Source organism: Callithrix jacchus, chromosome 17, assembly GCF_049354715.1.
Source record: "Callithrix jacchus isolate 240 chromosome 17, calJac240_pri, whole genome shotgun sequence".
Classification (NCBI taxonomy): domain Eukaryota; kingdom Metazoa; phylum Chordata; class Mammalia; order Primates; family Cebidae; genus Callithrix; species Callithrix jacchus.
The window spans coordinates 28,140,296-28,161,617 of record NC_133518.1 but is presented as its reverse complement, the minus strand read 5'-3'; the positions used below and the strand labels follow the sequence as shown (position 1 = coordinate 28,161,617).

Sequence of the window (21,322 nt, the reverse complement as noted above, 5' to 3'; positions counted from 1 at the left end):
TAATTACATTTGATTATTTGCTTATTCATGCTTTTATTTAATCACCAAAGAGGTATGGCATGGCTATAATATGCGTTTACTAGACTCTAGATAACAAAGGTGAATGAAAGGATGTCCTTGCTTTTAAGAAACACACAATCCCCCGACCTATTATTTATAATTTCCTAATGGTTACATGTGCCAGTCAAGTCTTCTAAAGGAACTATTTTTCATTTATCAATCATCAACCAGGCACAAACTTGAGCCTGTGGATTCCACATACAGTGTGTGTGTCTCTGTTTACTGATTTTAAAAAACCTTATATGTCAAAATAATGACCTTATAAATAAAGTATGTTGTTACAAAGGAATTCTGTGCTTTACAAGAAATATTTAATAGAGAACAAATTTAAGTAGTGAAGTTCCCTCATTTTTCATACTTGATTTTCAAATATTCCATGTACAATTGCACTGGAACACATCTCTTGGGGGAAATGGGGTAGTTCTGCCACTAATCCCTTATTTATTTTTTAAACCCCACTAGGGCACAGCGCCCTGTATGGGTATGTGAGACAGAGGGTTGTGCTTTCATGAGCTAGACAACAAGTTGAAGCTAAAGACATCTATTCATCAAAAAATAATGTTAGATGAATGAAAAATAAAGACTCCTGGAACAAGTTCCAGAAGCCCCTGTTTCATATTTTGGCTCATACAATTGCCAGGAATGCTCTTGGATCCAACAGTTTTTTGCAACATTGACTCATTTCTTAATTCAAAGGCTCCATGTGTGACTTCCTGATATGCGATGCATCAGGGGACATTTTCCATTCCCGATTTAAAGGTAAAAGCTGATGTAGGGGGTCCCTACCATATGTCAAGCTCTGTTCTAGAAGTTAGGAACATATCACTGAAGAAAAAGCACAAAAATGCCTGCCACAATAATGAGACAGACAGACAATAAACAAAATACCTATGTAAAATACATAGTGTGTTAGATGGAGAAATGTGCCTCAAAGGAAAATGAAACAGAAGGGGGAGCCAATGGCAAATAGTGTATTTAGGTCACATCTCAGAGAGAAGGTAACATTTGAATTTGGCAAGGTTTTAGACTCTAAACTCAGCATTCTCAATAACCTTAGAAAACAATTACCATAAAATTTATTTTGCTTGATATAGGGTGGTAGGAGGATACAGGAACTGAATTTTATATATTGTTTGTTCTACTAAGGTGTGATTTAAAATTTTAGGTAACTTCCTTACTTTCAGAAGTAGATTTTTCATTCGTATTTTTAAAAGTCATTTCACAAACATTCCATTTGCTTATTTATGCAATAAATGTCCCCAGAATCTCATTAAGAATCCTTCTCACTACAAAAATTTGCAAGCCCCCTTCTTTAAAGCATATGTCTTTTAAAAGGTGAAGGTCATTGTGTGGGTATTTGCTGAAATCAACATAATTCTGAATGATTTTCTGGCAGCCAAACTGAGCTGAAGAGAAAATTAATCACAGTGCAGAAAGAAGAAAAATTATGACTGCTCTGGAAGTAATGTATGAAACCAGGCCAACCTCACATCATTTGTTCTGAAACCTTGGAGCACGTCCACGTACCTCACAGGGGTAACAGATGTGATTTTGGATTAGAAAGTTTGATATTAGGGCAGGAAGGGGGTTAGGAGATTCTGACTTTTTTCTCAGCTTCATGATATTTTGTCTCTGGGGGCTAGTGACTGGATTTTCCTGCTTTCAGTCTTCCCATTGAGGGGATAGGGTCAGCACCTGTAAGACTTAATTACGAGTCTGACCTTATCCTTGCTGACACAAATTCATTGTTTATTATTAAACAAAAATAGCTGACCTAGAGATGGCACTTGCTCTAAGCACCAAGCATATTCTATATTCTCTTTAGGTATTTACTCACGTAATCCTCCAAATAATGCTATAACAGAAGTACTACAATCATTGCCGCTTTTACAAGAAGGAAACTGAAGCACAGATACAAGACTAACTTGCTCAAGGCCACATATGCCCTCCCAGTTTCTAAATCTATACCCTCACTTGCTATATGGCCAGCTCCTTTCATCAAAAAACTAAACCGACCCATACACATATTATTTCACTCCTTTTTCTTATACCTCATTCATCATCAGAGTTTTGTGTTCTTTTTTCTTAATTATTTTTACTTAGTTATAGAAATACTATAAATACTCTGAAAATACAAAATAAATCAGCAATCTTCAAATCTTTTGGTTTTAGGACCCCTTTACCCTCTTAAAAATTATCAAAGATCCCAGAGGTTTTGTTATCTGGTTTATACCTATTGATATTGGCTATATTGGGAATTAAAATAGACAGTTTTTTAAATGTATATTTTCATTAAAAAATCACATTTTTCAAAACAAAAAATTTAGTGAGAAGCCTGGTAGTCCTCTATGTTTTTGCAAATTTCTTTGGTAACTGCTTACTAGATGACATCTAGATTCTCATATGTTTCTGTATTTGATCTGTTAAATCTGGCCTCATAAAAATATGAAGTTAGAAAAAAGAGGACTATTTTCAAAATAGCCTTGATAATTGTGAATATTCTTCTTGGATACTATACCAGAACTCAACAAGTAGCAGTTTCTCAAAGGTTAGTTGCGATACATGACATTAATTACCTTTGTATCCTATTACATTAAAATCCACTAGTCTGTCTTGCACTTTGAATAAATCTTTTACCTATGCATGACTTTAAAATATTAAGCACTGGTAACGTGGAAAAATACTGGTTTACTGATTTAGGCATATCTTCCAAAGGTTGATGCATTTCATTACATAGTATAAAACTCATTCAGCTCAGAGAAAAATTCACTATTTTCACCACTGATCTCATCAGAAAAGTCTTTTAACTATTGAGAAACTTTCAAGTTTACAGTGGCGGATACAGATTTTCCAAAACTCCAGTTTTCATTTGCAAGCTCCAATTGTATCACTGGCAACAAATACTAATGTCCGTAGTTCTGCTTGAAGTGAAAAGCTCACTTCCTTCATTTTCTGGATAAGTCTACCAAATAGCCCCAAATGAAGAATCATAGATTGTTCACTAGTTGTTGTTTCAAGTAAAAACTGTTACACACACACACACAAAAAAAAACAACTGAAAAAATGTGGCAATAAAAGGGCCAAAAAAAATTGGTAGGTTGGCACATAGACAAATAACACAAGAGTTTTTTTTTGTTTTTTTTTTAAGAGATAACCACTGAATTTCTGTATTTCAGTTAGCAGCATAAGTGCCAAGCCAATGCATCCTTCCCGTTTAGCAGGAGGGAAACTTAATAAGATATGTACTCAGGATTGAGATTTAATAAAATTAATAATTTCTACTGCTTCATCAGGTTAACTTAGTGGTTCCTAGTGGGAGGAAGGGGAAAAGAAAGGGAGAGGAGTGATTATTTTCCTCCCCAGAGGGAATTTGGAGAATGTCTGGAGACATTTTTGTCATGACTAGGAGAATGGGAGGGAGGGCTAGTGGTATCTGGTGGGTAGAGGCCAAACACTGCACAATGCACAAGACAGCCCCCACAATCTAGAGCTGTTTGGTTCAAAATGTCAATATTGCCAAGGCTGAGAAACACTGACTTAGGTGAAACTGGCTTTTTTTTTTTTTTTTTGTCTGCAAATGTGTGGTGGGAAAGAATATAGAATATAAGTAGTTTGGTGCCACTGTCTTGGTTTGTGCTTAGGCAAATGTGTGGTGGGAAAGAATATGAGTATAAGTAGTTTGGTGCCACTGTCTTGGTTTGTGCTTAGGCAAATGTGTGGTGGGAAAGAATATGAGTATAAGTAGTTTGGTGCCACTGCCTTGGTTTGTGCTTAGGCACTTGCAGTTCTACCACCATTGCTTTGTTCTATTAATGCAAATGTCAACATAGCAAAAATGGTAAATGATGCCTTAGTAGTATTGTAAAAATAGCTTTGACCTTACAGATCCCCTGAAAAGGTCTTGGTGTCCATGGACCATGCTGAGTATTGATGAACTAGGATCAGGGGTCAAATAAACATTTTCTCTAAAGAAATGGACAGTAAATATTTTCAGCTTAGTGGGCCAGATGTCTCTTGTTGTGGGAAAAGAGCTAAAAGCAATAAGTAAATGAGTGGGTGTGGCTGAATTTGGCCCACAGGCAGTAATTTGTTAACCTCTGAACGAGATTATATGTTTGCAAAATTACATTGGCCATATTGTTCACTTTTTATCAGTTATTTTTTTTAATACTACTAAAATTCCATAAAGCTACTCTGTTATCTGTCAAAATACAACTCAGAAAATGGCCAAACATGAAAATGTGGGGGTCTGATAATAATAATAATAGTTTCTATTCACTAACTATCCACTGTGTGTCTGCTACTTGACATATGCTTTTTCACCTAATCTTCACAATGACCTTGCAAAATGAGTATCTAGATGAGGATACTGACGTCAGGAGGGACAGTAACTTCACTGAAGTTGCACAGGTACAGTCATAAGTGGAAAAGCCAATATTAAATCAAGATTCATCTGATTCCGGAGCTTGAATATCTCCACATCACTAGGGCTGATGAAAACCATTTAGGGAAGCTTTGTAGGCTGCAGCTCTCCTTTCTGAACTCTACCTGTGGTAGGTAGGCATTGCCAACTGATGATAGCATTCATTCTTTCCTGCTGAACACAGAAGTTTCCTGAGACTCTTTCTCAATGCTGTTCTTGTGAGTGGTTCTCAGCCCTGGCTGCATGTTAGAATCACCTGAAAAGCTGTTAAAACAATTCTAATGCCAAGTAAATCTCTCCTGCTTCCCAATTCCTATTCAATTTTATTGAAATGGGTGGAGCTCAGGCATAGGAGTTTTTAAACTGCTTGGATGATTCAAATGTGCAGCCAAAGTTGAGAATCACTGGTCTATGTAGAGTCCTAAATCTCTGAAAATTTGAGAATTTGCTGACGTAGGAAATGTGGATTTGCCCTATAATCCACATTTTTCTTTCCTCTGTCTTTTATCACTTTACAAACATAAAATAAAATAATATATTTGGTTGCCTGAATGAGAATATTGCATTTCCTGGGCATTTGTATTTTATACTCTTTGATTTAAAGACTACCTTTCTTCATAGTTCAACTCTTTGAAATCTCTACACACATCAAAGGTATACTTGCAAGGGTCGTTAGAAATGTAAAGCAAATGTGTTTTTTGTTAATGTCCTCTCAGTGGAACTTTGCCAGAGTAACCCCAGGCTTTTCTTAGGAGGCTTCAAAAGCCTGAGTGTGACCAGTGGTGCTTAACTGCCTGGGGGTGTATTTATTCCTTGAGAGTCTCTTTCCTAATAATAAGGAGTTACTAGCTTCAGATCAAGAGTTGAAGGGTTTGTACTGAGCTCTCCTACCTCAGTGCTTCTTTGGGTATGAGAAACTCTGGTATTGGGGGAATAATCGTTTGCCACAAGATTTTCCCAGTTTAGCACTGCAAGTCTTGTCCTGGGAAACTCCTTAATCACGGGCAATTCGGGACAGTTGACCACCCTCCTCTGGAGATTGTGGGCCGGTAGAAAATTCAACTCAGAGGACTCTAGTCAATAGACTCACTTGCAGGTGAATATAATGATATATCACTCTGTATACCTCCTTGTATAGATACAATGAATTTTAAAAATATCAATGAATTTAAAAAATATGTTACTTAGTACAGCCTCTACATTGAAGCGGTCTGCATCCACATATTCAACCAACTGCAGGTCAAAAATATTTGGAAAAAATAGAAAACAATACAACAATAAAAACAATACAAATAGAAACATAGAATAACAACTATTTATATAGCATTTACATTGTACTGGGTATTATAAGTAATCGAGAGATGATTTAAAGCATACAGGAGAATGTGCATAGTTTGTATGCAAGTCCTATGCCGTTTTATATAAAGGACTTAAGTGTCCTTGGATTTTTGGTATCCACAGGGGTTCTGGAACCAATTCTCCTCAGATATTGAGGGATGACTGTATATATAATATGTTGATTCTTTTTATTTGGGAATAACAAGTAGCTATGTTTCATAAAATTACAACTCTGAATTAAGCAATAGTGAAGTACTGCTTCTAGGGAAAATTGAGGGTTAGTTTCCTGTAAGCCTCTGGTCACATTTTTGTCAACTGATTCATATATAACACTGTTTTATGTGTTTTCTATTTAAAGACATTTAATATATAGTGTTGATTCATTAAATTTGAACCCATGGCCAACAGCAGTGTAATTTATGCCAGAACAAAACTTATCCCACGCATGTATTTTCTCCATAAGGCACATCACAGTCTCTAGGTCTAAATGCACCATTTAAAAAACACAGCATCTTATTTAACCACTTTGAGCCAAAGCCTCATCTGTAGATTGGAGCTAACAGTTCAGTGGCAGATAGTTTTGATTGCCTATCAATAATCGTCTCACTGTATCCCCTTCTTTATTATTGGTAGAACTCCCAGCCTGCTATAAAGTGAAAATGACAGCTATTCTATTTCTCAGGCTTCTTTTAAACTAGAACATGGGTATGTGATTTAATTTTGGGCAACTGGACCTGATGTGAAGTTTTCTGGAGTAATAGACTACGGAAAAATATTTTCCCCCAATATAAAAAGAGATGGAAGAACACATCCCTGTTCCTTAGCCAGACATTGTTGTATCTATATGCACTACCTGGATCTGGGTGGTGAGGGATATGTTTATGAGGCCAGTTCAAACATACTGATGATAGTAGAGACAGAATGGAAAGAGGCTTATCATCTTGATGATGTTGTGGAACTTCTGAACAAACCTGGACTCACCATGTTTCCCAGGCTTTTTGTAATAGGGGATAATAAATATTTTTCTTTTTAAATCAGCTCTTTGGATATGCTATTAACAAATTCATCTTAGCTGACGTAACTGCTTCGTGATGTTATGAGGAACAATGAAAAAATAATTGTAAAGTGTCTGGCATAGAGTAAGTGATAAAACAACGGTATCAATTGTTATTAGCATTTTTTTCAACTTCTTTTTTTAAATTATATTTTAAGTTCTGGGGTGCATGTGCAGAAAGTGAATATTTGTTACATAGGTCAACATGTGCCATGGTGGTTTGCTGCACCCATGAGCCATTCATCTACATTAGGTATTTCTCCTAATGCTATCCCTCCACTAACCCCCCAACCCCCCAACAGGCCCGTGTGTGTGATGTTCCCCTACCTGTGTCCATGTATTCTCATTGTTCAACTTCCACTAATGAGTGAGAACATTATTAGCATTATTTTAAATATGATCTGATGATGTGAGAAATATCAATGAATTTTAAAAACATGTTACTTAGTACAGCCTCAATGCTTTATTAGAAAAATTACTGTTTTCAATGCCAGGTATACTATCTGGCACGTGGCAAATATTCAATGATTCTATTTTTCTTTGACATTATGGAATATATGCTACATATGAAAGAATGTATATAAATAAATGTAATGTAACAAGAGATTATCAATAACATTGGCAGCATCTGTGAGTCCATTCCTACCCCATCCCTCTTCCTACTTCTACATACTTCCCTTGCAGAGAAACCAGTATCAGGTTGAGCCATTTTTAACCAGTGATAATCACTCTGGAGGAGGTAAATTTCTATCTACTGCAGGTATATGATTATTTGTCCTACTCTGTTGGAAGGCTTTCGTTATCTCCTGTTTTGTTGTTTGTTCCGAGCTTGAGGTATTAAGCTTTAAAGTAAAATCTCAAGTATTCTCATTGGCTGGTGGGTTTAGAGCCACTTTAGAAAATCCAGAACCAAAACTGAGACAAAGCTACTCAAGTCCTGCTAGCACTGCCTTTCTGTTGGATTCAGCTGGTCTGTCTGAGTGATGAGTTCAGTTTCTCCATCCCAGAGATATGATCAGGAATTTGAGTTTCAAGAGGCTTTCTTACTGCAAATAGAATTGGTCGGTAAGGGACTAGAGTGTCAACTGTTCAAAATGTCAATACATGTGAAAGATTTTCTTTGGATAAACATAACATGGCAAATTTTACTTTTGAGGAATGAAAAGGTAGTAGTACCTTTAAAGCCTTCATAGCTTAAAGCCTTTCAGTGCCTTGTCTGAGCAAGCAAGTGCAATAGCATGGTTATTTATTTATTTTTATTTATTTTATTTTTATTTTTATTGCATTTTAGGTTTTGGGGTACATGTGCAGAACATGCAAGATAGTTGCATAGGTACACACGTGGCAGTATGATTTGCTGCCTTCCTCCCCTTCACCCACATCTGGCATTTCTCCCCATGCTATCCCTCCCCAGCTCCCCCCATCCCTCCCTATTCCCCCCAATAGACCGCAGTGTGTAGTGCTCCCCTCCCTGTGTCCATGTGTTCTCATTGTTCATCACCCACCTATGAGTGAGAATATAGCATGGTTATTTATAAAGTGGGTTCAGAAGCTTTATCCTAAGTTTGAATCTGGCACTGTAACTAACCACACATGGACCTTGGGTGAGTTATTTAACCTTGCATGGCTTAGTTCATTAAAAGGGATTAATCATAGTATCTGTTTATAGAGGGGTCATGTATTTGTCCACTCTTGCATTGCTATAAAGAATACCTGAGACTAGGTAATGTATAAGAAAAGAGGTTTAATTGGTTCATGGTTCTGCAGGCTGTATAGGAAGCATAGTTCTGGCATCTGCTTCTATGGGAAGACTCAGGGAACTTTTACTCATGGCAGAAGGCAAAGCAGGAGTAGGCAGATTACACGGTGAAAGCAGAAGCAAGGGTGGGAAGGTGACACACACTTAAACCACAAGCTCTCGTGAGAACCTACTATCTTAAGGGCAGTATACCTCACTCTGGAACTAAGGTCTCTTGGCTAGCAGTACACAATTTCTTGGGAATATACAGTAAAAATGTTGCTAGTGGGTCGCTAGGGGTAATGGTGAGTGGTGTCACTTCTACTTCCACCCTTGATTCCCAGACCTGTGGATCCTATCTATGGAAGAAACAGTACCATATACTGGATGCTGATTCAAAGCATATACAGCCTTCTGGAGAACTTTTCCCCAGCCCTGCAAAGTACTGTCACTTGGTTGGCATTGTACCTATTCAAAAATCCATTCTATTGTTCTGTCAAGCCAGTTGCTTCAGGATCAAGCGGAACATGGTAAGACCAGTGAATGCCATGATCAAATGCATTGCTGCATTTCTGTCTGTGGAGTGAGTTCACTGGTCAAAAGCAATGCTGTATGTAATACCATGGCAGTCGATAAGGCAGTTCTGCAAGTCCATGGATGGTAGTCTTGGCAGAAGCATTGCATGTAGGAAAGGCAAATCCATGTCCGGAGTAAGAGTATTCCAGTAAGAACAAACCCTGCCTGTTCCATGATGGAAGTGGTCCAATGTAATCAACCTGCCACAGAGAGCTAGCTGATCAGCTCAAGGAATAGTGCCATATAGAGGGCTCACCGTTGGTCTGTTGCTGCCAGATCGGGCAGTCAGCGATGGCAGTAGCCAGGTCAGCCTTGGTGAGTAGAAGTCCATGTTGTTGAGCCCTCCTTCTCTGACACCATGGCCACCGTGTTCATGAGCCCATTGGGCAATGACAGGAGTGGTTGGGGAAAGAGCGTGAGTGGTGTCAACAGAATGGGTCATCGTATCCACTTTATTATCAAAATCCTTCTCTGCCAAGGTCACCCTTTGCTGAGCATACACAGAGGACACAATATCTTTACAGTTTTTGACCACTCAGAGAGGTTCATCAACATACTTCTTCCCAAAAATTTGTCACCAATTTTTTTAACCTTTATTTTAGATTTGGGGGTGCAAGTGAAGGTTTGTTACATAGGGAATTTGTTGTACATATTATTTCATCACCCACGTATTAAGCTGAGTACCCAATAGTTATCTTTTCTACTCCTCTCCCTTTTCCCACCCTCCTGCCTCACATAGACTCCAGTGTTTGTTGCTTCCTTCTCTGTGTCAGCAATTTTCTTTTCTTTTTAATTTAATTTAATTTAATTTTAAGTTCCAGAATAGATGTGCAGGATGTGCAGGTTTGTTACATAGGTAAATGTGTGCCATAGTGGTTGCCTATCAACCCATCACTGAGGTATTAAGCCCAGCATGCATTAGCTATTCTTCTTGATACTTTCCCTTGCCCCCACTCCGCTGCAGGCTCCAATGTGTGTTAATCCTCTCCCTGTGTCCATGTGTTCTCATGGTTTAGCTCCCACTTATAAGTGAGAACACGTGGTCTTTGATTTTTCTATTCCTGTTTGGGTTTGCTGAGGATAATGGCTTCCAGCTCCAACCATGTCCCTGAAAAGACATGATTTCATTCCTTTTTATGGCTGCTAGTATTCCATGGTGTATATATACCACATTTTCTTTATCCAGTCTATCATTGATGGGCATTTGAGTTGATTTCATGTCTTTGCTTTTGTGAATAGTGCTGCAATGAACATACTTGTGTATGTATCTTTACAACAGAATGATTTATATTCCTTTGTGTAAACACCCAGTAATGGGATTGCTGGGTCAAATGGTATTTCTGCCTCCAGGTCTTTAAGGAATCTCCATGCAGTCTTCTACAATGGGTGAACTAATTTACATTCCCACCAATAGTGTAAAAGCATTCCTATTGCTTCACAGTCTTGCCAGCATCTGTTATTTCTTGACTTTTTAATAATCACCATTCTGAATGGTGTGAGATGGTATCTCACTGTGGTTTTGATTTTCATTTCCCTAATGATTAGTGATGTTGTGCTTTTTTTCATGTTTCTTGACCACATGGATGTTTTCTTTTAGAAGTGGCTGTTCATGTTCTTTGATGACCCCACTTTTTAATGGGGTCATTTTTTTTCTTGTAAATTTGATTAAGTTCCTTGTAGATTCTGAAAACAAGCCATTTTAAAAGTAATATAGCCTTTTAATTTTTCCCAGTTAATTTATCTTGAGAATTGATAATGGTTGGGAGGTTCTCGAAATGTCCAAGACCCCAAAACCAACTCAGTGTAAGCAAATGTGAGCCAGTGTTTTGGTAACTGCAAAAAAGTTTACCTAGAAGTGAAATATGTTCAACATTTAACCAAGAAAGCCAATTTCTCCTTTAAAAACAGTTGCATGATTACATCAAAACATTATACAACTTAATATTTTCTTTGTGACCTGAGCCCAACTTTAGCTCATTATTTTAGATATCTAAATAGCAATATCATTTTCTCTTTGTAATTATTCCTCAATCTTTTCCTATTTCTGAAGTAAAAATATTACAGTCTTTTCAATTCTGCAAAAAAGTTGCTGTTATTGAAGTAGGGAAGCCAGTAAAGGTCAGAATTACTATCTAGTAATCTTTAAATTCCAAGGTAAGTGTACAATTAATACATTTCATCCTTTAAACATTTGCCACCCAGACAAGACTATCCTCTTCTAGCCTTAAAACGTTAGCATTAAATACATGTAAAATGCTTGCTAAGAAAGTAGACATTAAATGTTAATCATATTCAAAAGCTAAGAGTCAATAATATTTTAACAGAACATCAAGAGACAAGCTGCCTGAAATAATTTTTTGTGGAACAAAGCAGAAAATGAATAAATAAAAACCTTATTGATATCTCTCTTAGGTAGATAATTCTTCAACTCACAGCTGATTTTTAGAATAGCATTACAAAAAAGTCACTTCCTTCAATTCTTTCTTTTATCTTTTGATCATGTTTCAATTTTTCTGTATATGAGCTTGGGGTAATTGAATATATTTTTCTACCCATTGATTTAAAAAATCCTCTATTAGAATTTGAACACATTTATCTATTTTAAGTGATTACTTAGTCAATTGTAAAGGAAATACGTTTTCATTCTTTATTATTTTTGATTCAGGAACACATAGTTTTTGTGGGCTCATGGGAGAGTAATAAATCATGCTTAGTAAAACAAAGCTGTCTGGGCAAAACAATTTTTAAAGATAAATCCCAGTAATACTTCAGAAACAGCTGATGAAAACAGATGTATTCTTTGTTTTATCTGAACCTCAAATTTTGCAGCTAAAAATAAAGGTTAGGTTGGATTTAGTTCAAATCTGTGCATTTGGCACAGAATGCTAAAGCAAACCCCACCCTTGAGAAAAAAGGAAGGTATAATTTTGTAATTATAAAAAAATTATGGCTAAGATTTAGTTAAGTGTGGAACTTTTATATCTTCCTAAAAAAGATGTTTGAATGAAATTGACTTAGGATTTAAAATAGAAATCAGAGGATATGAGAGGTGGCTTAACTTTATGCTGTGCTATTTAAGACAATAAATGATGTCTTTAGTTTGAATTTTTCAAAGGGCAGAAAACTACATGGTCTGCTATCAAATTTTTCCAATTTCAAATTATTTTCCCCAAATAGCATTCAATGTGACCATGTCTGTATTTAAAAACCAAAGACAAAAACCATGATTATCTCAATAGATGCAGAGAAGGCCTTCGACAAAATTGAAACTAAAGACACACTGGGGCCTGTTTGGGGGGGACCAAGAGAGGGACAGTGGAGGTGGGGTGGGGAGGTCGGGAGGGATAACATGGGGAGAAATGCCAGATGTAGGTGACGGAGGGATGGAGGCAGCAAACCACATTGCTATGTGTGTACCTATGCAACAATCCTGCATGATTTGCACATGTACCCCAGAACCTAAAGTACAATAAAGAAAAAAAAAACAAATCCCTCTGTATTTGTGATAAGAGTTTGTTTTTCCAGCATTTTTGGTTGCAATGACCCCGAAATAATTACAAAATCTTAAAGCTTATGGAAGTCTATCTAATTTTAGCTTCAAACAGTATTATTTTATGAATTAATAAAAGATTTAGAGGTCCCATAGTTAGGATTTACTCTCTAAAAACTAGGGTCTTGGGCCTTAGCCTCTTAAAGGTAGACCTTTTGTGTGGGCTCAAGGGACCCAGAATGAATTATACTGAGCCAGATTTTCTTCTCCCACCATGCCATAGTCCCCTCCTGTACTCATTGATTATCCTGAACAATGGCTACATTATTTCTTTTGCTTCAATTAAACAAACTTTTTGAAAGACCACTGGGGACTTTAGAATTGAAACATTTCTAGAGAACTCAAAGAAGCAGCCCATCTTTAATTACACAATATCTGTTTAGTAAATGAGGTTCAGTCTCTGATTGAAAGAAAAAAGTAACCACAGGCCTTCTGGCCCAATCATGGAAATCATTTTGAAGAATGATGCCTATTATGGGTTCAAAAAGAAAGAAAAGTAACAGAAATAAAAAGAAAAAGAAAGAGACTTATTGTATTAGAACATTTTGCTAGTAAGAAAGTACATGTGTTTAGCTCATTAGAAAAAGGAACAATATGGTAAAATTTAACTAAGTCAAACTGTACATCAGCTACAATTAAACTTTCCATAATTATTTACTCATTACACAATTAGATGAAAGTGCCTATTTTTCTTTGCACCTACTTATTTCTAAAACAAATAGCCAAGATGTTTTTATTCATGGTAGTTGAGATGTCACACCCAAAATACAGGCTAGACAGAAAGATTTGGGTATTATTTCATTACTTATAAGGAAGAATGAAGTGGAAAAAATGCATTTTGCCAAAGCGTAAACCTTGCCTTGGATTAGTGATTTCCTTAGCTAAGGAAAGTTTGATATATTAATAATTTCTCTGGTACCTTACCCACCAGTCCTTCCAAGACTCCCTTTTATAGTTCCAGGATTTTTCCTGGAGTTAATTCTTTTTTGTTATTGTTGTTTCACAGCAACTGTGATTCTCTTGTGAACTGCCTTAATTGCTTTCTAGAAGCAAGCAGATAATGAATGAGTGAACAAATGAATGGAAGCAAATTTCAGTTAATAGAATGGGGTGTGAAGATACCCCTAGCTAGGATGTCTGCAAAAGAAAAAGTCTGAAATATGCTTGCCTGGAGAAAACCATCAGTTTCCAAATTCCTTTCCATTCATTTGTGAGTTCCCCTTTACATAAATGGTGGAAATAGAATAAAACAGTTTAGGGCTTTTAGATAGGGTTGTGTTGAGATCTTAACACATTTGGTTTAATCTTGACATTTTTCAATAAAAGAACAGAAGAGTCACCTCATTGTATCTATAGTGCTATTGTGTATCTTGATGGGATGTTAAGATCCATGCATCTTGCCTTTGAGGTCATTCTCACCTCTTAAGATGAAGGGAGAATATTTTTTTTCAGGGAACGTTTGTAACTTTTGCCGTTGCCCCTCTATCACTCTCTTACTCCCCACCTTTATTTCGTATTTACTAGTTAAGAAAGCGAAACAGTGCTTTAGAAATGTGTAGCTGTCATGGAGAAGGTAGGCTCTGGAAACTGTTCTGAATGAAGAAAGGAAGATTTGAATGAAATAGGAACTCTCATTACTCACGGTGGGAGAATGCTGCCTACAGCTTAAGGAAGTTTGCCCTCTTAAAGCAGAAAGCAGCAGAAGAAAGAGCTGGAGAGAATGTAAATGGAAGTAGGAGTTTAGTTTAATCCAGGGATTTAAAAAATCAACCACACATAGTAAATAAAGATTTGAATGAAGCAAGATGGTTAGAAAGGTTTACTTTCTACTTTTCTGAGTGAATTGTTAGATGTTTAGATCTCAGTGGGATCTATACTGCACTGAAGGTTGGGAAACGTTACCCAGACCACTTTCATTTATTCATCAACAGTTCTGGAAACATCTATTTTCCGTTTACCTCATATTTATGAATTTTAAAAAACAACAAATATTTCTTCATTTACTTTATTACTTAGCAAGAAATAAACTGATGTCAAGATACCCGCTCTGTAACTTATTACATGTCATCTACATGAATACTCATAGATAACAGCAACCACTTTGGTTAATATTATGATCTATACCTGTGAACATTTTAGTGTGATAGAGTATTGCTGTTAAGTCAACTGTTAGATGCATATTTTATTAGAGGGCTTAAGCTCAGTTCATGTAAACCAGTACTAAGTTCCTAAGTCCTACTCACTACAAAATAAATACAGGCTTAACTTCTTTGATAAATAATGAAGTAAAATGTAAATATAATTACAAAACAGTATAGTTAGTTGGGGCTTTGCAACAAAATTCATCTAATTTCCAGTAGTCTCTTAGTGTATTTTGACAGTACAACTGTTACACAATTTTACATCATATTGCTAATACCTCTTGTGTCAAATCCTGCAGGGAGCTCTGGGAATGCTTTCAGATCCTGCTTGAAGTACAAAAAAGTCAAATAGCATTAAAAAAATAAAAACAAGAGCTTAAACAATAGAAAAGACTTGTACATATCTTCTGTGATATTCTGTGTGAACCATTAATTCAGAACACCCTCTATCTTTATACAGGAGTGGGAATGAAGTAATTCTAATAATATTACACAAAAATGTCAATGCATCACAGTTTTTGCCTAGGAAAGAATCATTTCTTTTTCTTTTATTTTTTAAGAGAGGGAGTCTTGCTTTGTTTCTACACTGGAGTGTAGAGGCACAATCATAGCTCACTGCCTTGAACTCCTGAGCTCAAGCGAGTAAAGGATCATTTCTAAGTGATAAAGAAGTCCCTTTTTATAGCAGAGGGATTGAATCTTATTTAACATTGCACTCCTTATACTGCCTTGCATACAGCAGGTGTGTGATAAATGTTCATAAGCTGTATTGTCGATAATGCATGATATGTCCTGACTTCATGTATATACGGACATTGTCAAAGATAATGACTGTTAAACGTTATTGATTACTTACATAAAAACAAGTGGGTCTCACAAAGAAAACTGTGTGGGTATAACTGTGTGTGTGTGTCTGGAAACATATGCATCAAGCATGTATATATATTTGTGGGCATGTCTAGACTCCCCCAGGTTCTATAGCAGATAAATCCTGTAGGGCCTGGATCCTCAGGAGCAGTACCACTTATACTTTCATGTGCATACACACCACTTGGGCATCTTGTTAAATTATGGATTCTGATTCAAGTTCCTGAGTGACGCTCAATACCGCTTGTCTGGGCACTTTGGGGACCACATGGGATGGAGACTGGCAGATCCTGAAAAACCAGTAGCCACAACTGTTAACTGGAATCCAATGTCTATTGTTTTCCTGCTCTCCTCAAACACAAACTGCCATGTCATCAGATGCCATCTACTAGTAAAAGACACTGATAGTCAAGTCCCAGTCTCTATGGAACAGTTAGTTGGCAAGTACCTGTGAAGCACCTGCTATGAGCTAATTACTTGGAAGGGTTGTGCCAGGTTCACAAGGAGGTGTAAGGTATGGTTCCTTCCTTCAGAGTGCTTATAGCGGGTTGGGAGTGTATGTATCCACACACCAAATAAATTAAAAGTAAATGCAACTCGAAAACAATCAGATGCTAAACTCTATGTTATAGATGTACATTCTCAAATGTATGTTCAGAGCAGGGCAGATTGCAATGGCTTGGGGAAGTTCTAGAAATGTCTTTGTTTTGGATTGGGCTTCCCAGAAATGGACAGACCCTGAGATGATTTAAGTGCAAATCACTTACTTGGAAACTTCAGGAAACCAATAGGGGAATAGAAGAGTGAGAAAGAGAAGGCAAACAGCTCAAAAAGTAGTCTGGAAAATTCTAGGGAGAGTTTATTTCATTTGAGGGGTAAAGGAGTTATGGAAGTTTACAATACACTGACTCCCATCACTGGTTGTGGGATGCCATGAGACAGTATTCATTCCTCACATATGCACATGCCATGTGTGTTAGCAGAATGGTTTGTGAAGTCAGGGAAACCATAGGCAAAGAAATTCACATACTAACCATTGGAAGTAGTTAGAAATCAAGTGATTTTGATCTGAGAGCTACAGGCAGGGTGAGGACCTGCTATCATCTTAAAAGAGCAACAGGATTTGAACTGGAATTAGCAACTGCTTTGTCCTCTTCAATGCCCAGTTGTCCTTTCTGGTGAATCTGAGGTATGTTCACTTCTTAGGCTCATGGCTAGAAAGGGCACTTACTAAGTGGTAGCTTCCTGCCTTTCTTGAGGCAGTACATACTTCCCTCTAAGACACCAGTGTAAGAAAGTCAGATGGTCTTCCTCTGGAAAGAGAAAGATAAAATCTCTGGGGACCAGACTGCCCACTTGTGGGGTTTGATCCTGTTCATGCAGACACCCCTTCTATGTGCAGCCATGTCATGGGACTTGCGAAGCTGTCCAGCTGACAGGGAACTGCAGGTGTTCTGTGGATTTGGTCAGTTGGCCTAAATTACAGTTGATAATTACAAGACATTGTTAAAAATTTTTGCAACATGTAACCTTTGTAACCATCACTTACTACTCTAGATTTACAAGTATTTTGGGACTGTTTGTCCTTTCACCAGCTCTTTAGTTTCTTAGGAACTCTAGGGTACATAGGATTACATTTACTTATCTGTCCTATGAAGGGAAATAAAATATTGTTCCTAGAATCAGCCAAGAGAAGGTAGAACACAGGAACTATCTACTAATCAATAAGGAGTTTTCATAATCTGATCTAGCCCACTGTCCAGCTTCATCTCTCTCCCTCCCCTCCATTATTCATCCTATGCTCCAAGCACTTGAAGTACTTCACAATTTCTAGAAGACTCAAGACCTTTTCCTGGCTGATTGCCACTGAATGTGATGACTTCCCATGGATACCTTCCTCCTCTTCCCCTGACTTAACCCTATCATCTTACAAGCCAAACTTACAATGCTCTTCTAAAACTCCCCCACATGCAGTTAGTTCCTTCCTTCCTAGTCCAGTTCAAAATTCGGTAACGGCAAGTAAAAATTCAATTCCAATTTCTGTTTTTACATCTTCTTCATCCCCAATTGTGAGCTCCTCAAGGGCAGGGACCATGTCTTTCTTTCCTCTGTGTCCCCATCACCAGTACTGGACCTTATACTTGGAAAGAATCAGCAGCTCCGCCCTATATCACTGAGGGAGAGAGGATATGCAGTATCAGTACTCTTATTTGAAAGTATATTTTGTATGTACTAAAAGTCTACCTTTTTATTCCTTATGCTTTGTAAGAAGTTTATTGTTAATATTATTTACAGTTAACGTGTACCCTTTTAAACAATACAAACAAAAATAAATTTTCATTTTGGAAAAAGTCCTTCCCTAATCCATGACCATTTTGCAATATTAAGTTGCAGCCTCTGGCACCTACCAAGGCCTAAGAAAATATATCCCCAATGTCACTGAACCTACCAAAGTTTTACTAAGTTGATCATCCTTGGGGAAATTGTGCTTTTAAGTCACAGGTCCTTCCTCTTGTCGAATGGCCCCAGATTTTTTTTTAGTCTTGATTTGTAATTTAAAGGTGTAAATCATCCACCCAGCTCGCATTTCTCAGGATGTTATTCAACAGCCAGGATGAGGACAGTAATGTGGTTCTCAGTTGCCTTTGTCATTCTTTTCCTTTTCCTCCTGAAAGTGTTTTTGTAGGCATGCCGGATGTCACAGAAACGCGACCTGGGCAAGATGTGTGTCACTTCTTTACTTGAAAAGTGTCCATGACTCTGAGCCCAGAGAGGATGTAATGAACACGCCGTGATGCTTAGCCAGCATATTCCAGCTAGTTAGAAAAACAAGGCAGAGGGCACAGGATTTAACACACACGATGGCAGCGGCTGCACTCAGGGGCATGCCATTTGATTCTTCACAGATGTAGGCTATTGGTCTGCAGTGAAGGAAAAACAAGTGGCCATAGAATCCTTCCATGTGCTATCAGATTATCTGTAAAAACATTTTGAAGCACCTCTTCTCTGTTTCCACCACTAGGTCTGCTGCCTTGTAGGTCTGGCACAGAAGAGGGGCATGGTAATGGACTGCATCCTACATACTGGTCTGGGCTTTGTAATATGACCAGGTCCTAAAGTAAAGATGACTATTAAACTAAAATTTGTTTCAGTCCACTTATTTGCGACTTAAATAGATGGAAAGATACATGAATTCAAGTTGGCCTCTCAAAAAAAATCAATGTCATTCCTAAAGCATTCTCTTTTCCAAGTTGACCCGTGTTAGGAAAGAGGGCTATAATAGCGATAATACCTAACAAGTGGGCTGAGACCACTTGCATGGCTAAGAGAGTCTAATTAGGGAAGAAAATAATGAAAAAGTAAAACCCTCTAAAGTGGAAACAAATATTCTATTTCAGTCCTCAATGGACAAAAAGCATCAGCTTAGTTTGGGCAGATTTAGTTAATAAGAGTTTTATAAAGATGGCTGCAAACTTATTTGAGCTGTTTATATAGGTGGGGGCATGGGGACCACCTACCCTTTATGGAAAGCAGTGTACTTCCAGTGGCCCAAGAAAACAAGGCCTATTTTAATTTATGAAGTTTTATAAAATAAAGCTATTATTTTTGTTATCCTTATTTCTCTCAGGAATGGTGGTCTGTGATGTCAATGTGAAACAGATATACATTCCATCCTGAGGAAGAAAAATCTACATACAACAGTTATTTTTTAAAAAAGAAAAAAATGTGTAGCCAGTCCTCCTTTCCAGCTTTAATGATACATGTGGTTGTCTATGGTGCTTCATTCCAATGCTCTCTCCTGATTTTGACTGGTCGCAGATATCCATTCAGCTGCTTTCCTTGGAGAAGCAGAGGCAAGTTAAGCCATTTCTCTAGTTTTCATCTCCCTAATTTCAGTCTGTTAGGGTCATGTTTTAGCCTGTATACAAATAAATGCAATGAGAAAGGCTTGGGCCAAGCTGAGTAACATAATCAAGTGCTGACATTTATCAAATGTTTACTGTTTGCTAAATACTATTCCACATGGGTTAGGTCATTAAATCCTCACAACAAACCTATGAGGTGAATAACATTCCCATTTTACAGATGAGGAAACATCAGTCAAGAGAGCTGATGTAAGTTGCCCATAGCTGGTGAGTGGCTGAGTCAGGATTTAAATCAAGGCAGGCTGACTCTGAGCCCACCCCCTTAGTCAACATGTTACTTTGCCCCCACCATAAGCAAGCTCATTTATGTAATAGATTCTTGCACAGACAGTTCCTTGGTGGTGATCACTTCTCAGTCTACAGTGGTGAGGGCTCCTTCTTGGGGCTGTACTTCAACTCATTTGCAGCATGCTGAGACCTCATATGTGAAAATCTCTTTATAATCTACTCAGTATCATCTTTCACTTTTGTCACCTACCAGCAGCCATTATGGATGGCCATGGCTCACACCACATGTTTATTGTATAGTGACTCCATATTCCACTGTCAACTTCATTATCATCTTTCACCTGCTAGGTATCAGAGATAGATTGTATAAGCTCAGTATACAGACCTCTCCACACTAGTATTTCCTCTTCCTCTCTCTTAAGTTATAATTATGTCAGTTAGAATAAATGGACAGAGACTTGATGGAACCAAAGTTCAAGTGAGAATTCAACCCTCAAATTCTTAATTACCAGTGCTCTCAAGTACTCATTCAATTTTATAGCCAAGGTGAATTCAGATGGACTCAATATTTTATTTATTTACTCTGGAAGCTGAAAGACTTAGGGAGGAGAAAAAGACATGAACCTGCAAATTACAACATGACATGGTTGAGATACAACCATCACACTTTTGAGGTACAACCAAATTACTATGGAATTATAGACTGGGATTGACTAACTTTGCCTAAGGGGACAGAGAAGAACTCACAGAGGAGGCATCATTTGAGCAGGGTTAGGTAAGATAAGCAGGAGAAGGGGTTGAAAACTGTTCAGGCAGCATAAGCTGTGAAGGTCTCAACGTAAGTCAGAGTAAAGGTGTTCAGGGAAGGGTATAAAATCCTGAGTAGTCAGAACATAGGGGAATGAAGTAGACTGCACAGATAAGAGCCGAAGCTACAGGAGGAAGTTGGGGCCATGCCAAGAGGTTTGCATAGTATCCCATAGGCAGTGGATGAGACCACAGAAGACTTTGTGCAAGGAAGTAGGATCACACTTGTATTTTTCCCTCTCTTGTTGGCCTCTCTAGCTAGGCAGGTTTTGTTTATTATACTGCTGCTGCTGCTATTTTGTTGCTGCTAGTTGAAATGCATCAGGCATTTTTTTAATATGCCAGGTACCGTGTTAAGTGCATTTATGAATTGCTAGATATATGTTTGGGGAATGAACCCTTAGGTGCTACTAAGAAGTCATTTCTGCTGTTGTCTGAAAGGTTTCCACTGCAACCTTCTCATTTGAGAAAGATGAAATGGCCAATGTATTTTTGCTGTGTTTTGGGTACATTTAATCAAATACTATTTCTTATTTGTGAATTTACTTCAACTGAGAATACCAGACAAATGGAGTAAATCCTGGAATTATAAAGAACTAGATAGATCTTTACTG

The 21,322-nt window shown here is 37.5% G+C and overlaps 1 protein-coding gene across 6 annotated transcripts in view; it reads right to left on the bottom strand.

The window, feature by feature from the left end:
• Nucleotides 1-21,322, bottom strand: part of VEPH1 (ventricular zone expressed PH domain containing 1) — a 232,489-nt gene that overhangs the window by 108,670 nt on the left and 102,497 nt on the right. Inside the window, exon 7 of one of the 6 annotated variants that reach the window (XM_035278812.3) lies at nt 16,582-17,920. The exons of 3 other annotated variants lie outside the window; for them this stretch is intronic. In XM_035278812.3, coding sequence (XP_035134703.1) covers nt 17,918-17,920 — 3 coding nt within the window. In that variant the 3' untranslated portion in view covers nt 16,582-17,917. Of the gene's footprint in view, nt 1-16,581; nt 17,921-17,992; nt 19,667-21,322 lie in introns of those variants that run through there. 2 more of the 6 variants (XM_035278811.3, XM_035278810.3) reach the window with 2 other exon arrangements.